This window comes from Propithecus coquereli, unplaced genomic scaffold (genome assembly GCF_000956105.1).
Source record: "Propithecus coquereli isolate 6110/MARCELLA unplaced genomic scaffold, Pcoq_1.0 Scaffold129, whole genome shotgun sequence".
Classification (NCBI taxonomy): Eukaryota; Metazoa; Chordata; class Mammalia; order Primates; family Indriidae; genus Propithecus; species Propithecus coquereli.
The window spans coordinates 2,768,944-2,770,804 of record NW_012137080.1 but is presented as its reverse complement, the minus strand read 5'-3'; the positions used below and the strand labels follow the sequence as shown (position 1 = coordinate 2,770,804).

General features: G+C 48.8%; 2 protein-coding genes across 3 annotated transcripts in view; one reads left to right on the top strand and one right to left on the bottom strand.

Annotated features, from left to right (window-relative positions):
* The window catches only part of NSL1 (NSL1, MIS12 kinetochore complex component), a 49,698-nt gene extending 49,059 nt beyond the window's left edge, over positions 1–639 (bottom strand). Inside the window, exon 1 of one of the 2 annotated variants that reach the window (XM_012638335.1) lies at positions 383–639. In XM_012638335.1, the coding sequence (XP_012493789.1) occupies positions 383–616 (234 nt within the window). In that variant the 5' untranslated portion in view covers positions 617–639. The remainder of the gene's footprint in view (positions 1–382) is intronic. The other variant, XM_012638336.1, reaches the window with a different exon arrangement.
* A 110-nt stretch (positions 640–749) lies between these two features.
* The window catches only part of TATDN3 (TatD DNase domain containing 3), a 34,351-nt gene continuing 33,239 nt past the window's right edge, over positions 750–1,861 (top strand). Inside the window, exon 1 of the mRNA XM_012638324.1 lies at positions 750–843. Within this exon, the coding sequence (XP_012493778.1) occupies positions 778–843 (66 nt within the window). The 5' untranslated portion in view covers positions 750–777. The remainder of the gene's footprint in view (positions 844–1,861) is intronic.

Below are 1,861 nucleotides of genomic sequence, written 5' to 3'. Positions count from 1 at the left end.
CTTAGTATGAACAAAAGAATGTAAAATATTCATTTGTGTTACATGTTAAAATATTTTGGATTTATTGGGTTAAATAAAATATTTTATTTCAATTAATTTCACCAGTTTCTTTCAATTTGAAATTGCACAAATTATGTAAAATAACATAAATCTTAAGCTTGCCTTGTATTTTCACTGGACAGCGCTGGTCTAAGTAATTAATAGTACCCAGCTGACATTAGCATCTATTTCGTTCTCCCCTCGCGTTTTTCAGGCCGCTGCTACAGTATCCTGGGGCACCTTTAACTCTGTCGAAGCCTGGCGTAGGGTATTTCTGAGCCCTGAGACCCGTGATGTAGCGTAAGGTGGTAATAAATAAAGAAGTGGCTAACTGGGCGCGTACCCACTGCGCATCTCGCAGCGCGGGCTCCCGAATCTCCTCCGGCAGAACGTCCCCGAGCTTTTGCACAAAGCAACCGCAGAGTTGTAGCATTTCCGTCACAGCCCGCTTCGAGGTGCAGCGCACCCGAAAGTCCTCTCGGGAGATGGCAGGGACCAAGGCCTGGTTGTCTGTCCCGGCCACTACCTCCCCGTCCCATGGAGGGTCAAGGACCACCAACTCAGAAGCCCCCGCCATTTTTCCAGTTTGAACTGTGGGCGAGGGACTGTGGGAGCGGAAGAGCGCGTTCCCACTGATGGAAGGCGCACACGTCCGGCCGGAAACTAAGGCTGCGGCAGCTTCAACGTTCCGACTCAGGCTCGCCTGGCGTGTTTAGGGCGGCGGCGGCAGGGGCGGCGATGGGGACGGTGGGCGTAGGGCTCGTGGATTGTCACTGCCACCTCTCCGACCCGGACTTTGACCACGTATGTGAGGGCAATGCGGGGAGCGGGAAGGCCCCCGTCCTTTCCTCTCAGGTTATCTTTGCTCTCCTCCCTTAGAACGAAGCCCCATATCCACCCCAGGCCCCTATATGTGGCCGTGTGACCTGCCCCTGATTCCCTATTTAACATCAGGTATACAGATATTTATTTTATTTTTATTTTTTCCTGATTTAAGAGCAGTAAGCTCTGTATCTTCACAGGCTTTTGTTTGCCGTTCTCGGTTCCTGCAGTTCCCCCTACCTCCCCTTGGCCGGGCTGTTTTTCCCACCAGCCTCTCACTTCCTGGCTAGGATGCCACTTTTCCCAAGAAGTGGTTCACGAAACACGTTCTAACCGGGAAGGGGGAAAACAAGAAGAATAAAACACACACAAAATCAGTTACAAAGTGTTTTACCTGCTACGGTAGAAACTAGAGACTGATAATAGAGAAGGCAGAGTGGGAGTCTATTTGGAGGGGGGACACCTCTCCGGAGGTGACGCTTCAGGCTGGGAGGACAAGGAGCCGCCCAAGCAGAGAGTGAGGGTATAGTGGTGAGGAAAGCAGACAGGTTGCAGGCCCACAGACAGGTAAAATCGGGCACAGGCACATTCCAGTTGCCAAAAGGCTGGATGGAGCTTGATGAGCTAGAAAGGGAGACATGAAACAAGACTGAGGATAGATGAAGTAGGTTAGTAAGGAGTTTGGATTACATTAGAAACACAATGTGAGTCCATTGAAAGGTTTTTTGTTTTTGCTTTTTTTTATTTAAAGGGAGAGTGACAGGATCTTATATCCATTTTAAGACCATTTTGCTGCTGTGTGGCAAATGGATGGAGGAGAGGCGTGGAAGCTAAAAGACCAGTTAGGAGGCTTTTGCAGTATATAGACGACATGTTGGTTGTTGGTACTATGATGATAGCAGGGAAGTTTGAGAGATGTAGATGGATTCAAGATATGTTTTAGAGATAGAATTCACAGTACATGCCGAAGAACTGGATGCAGAGAACAAGGGAAAGGGGG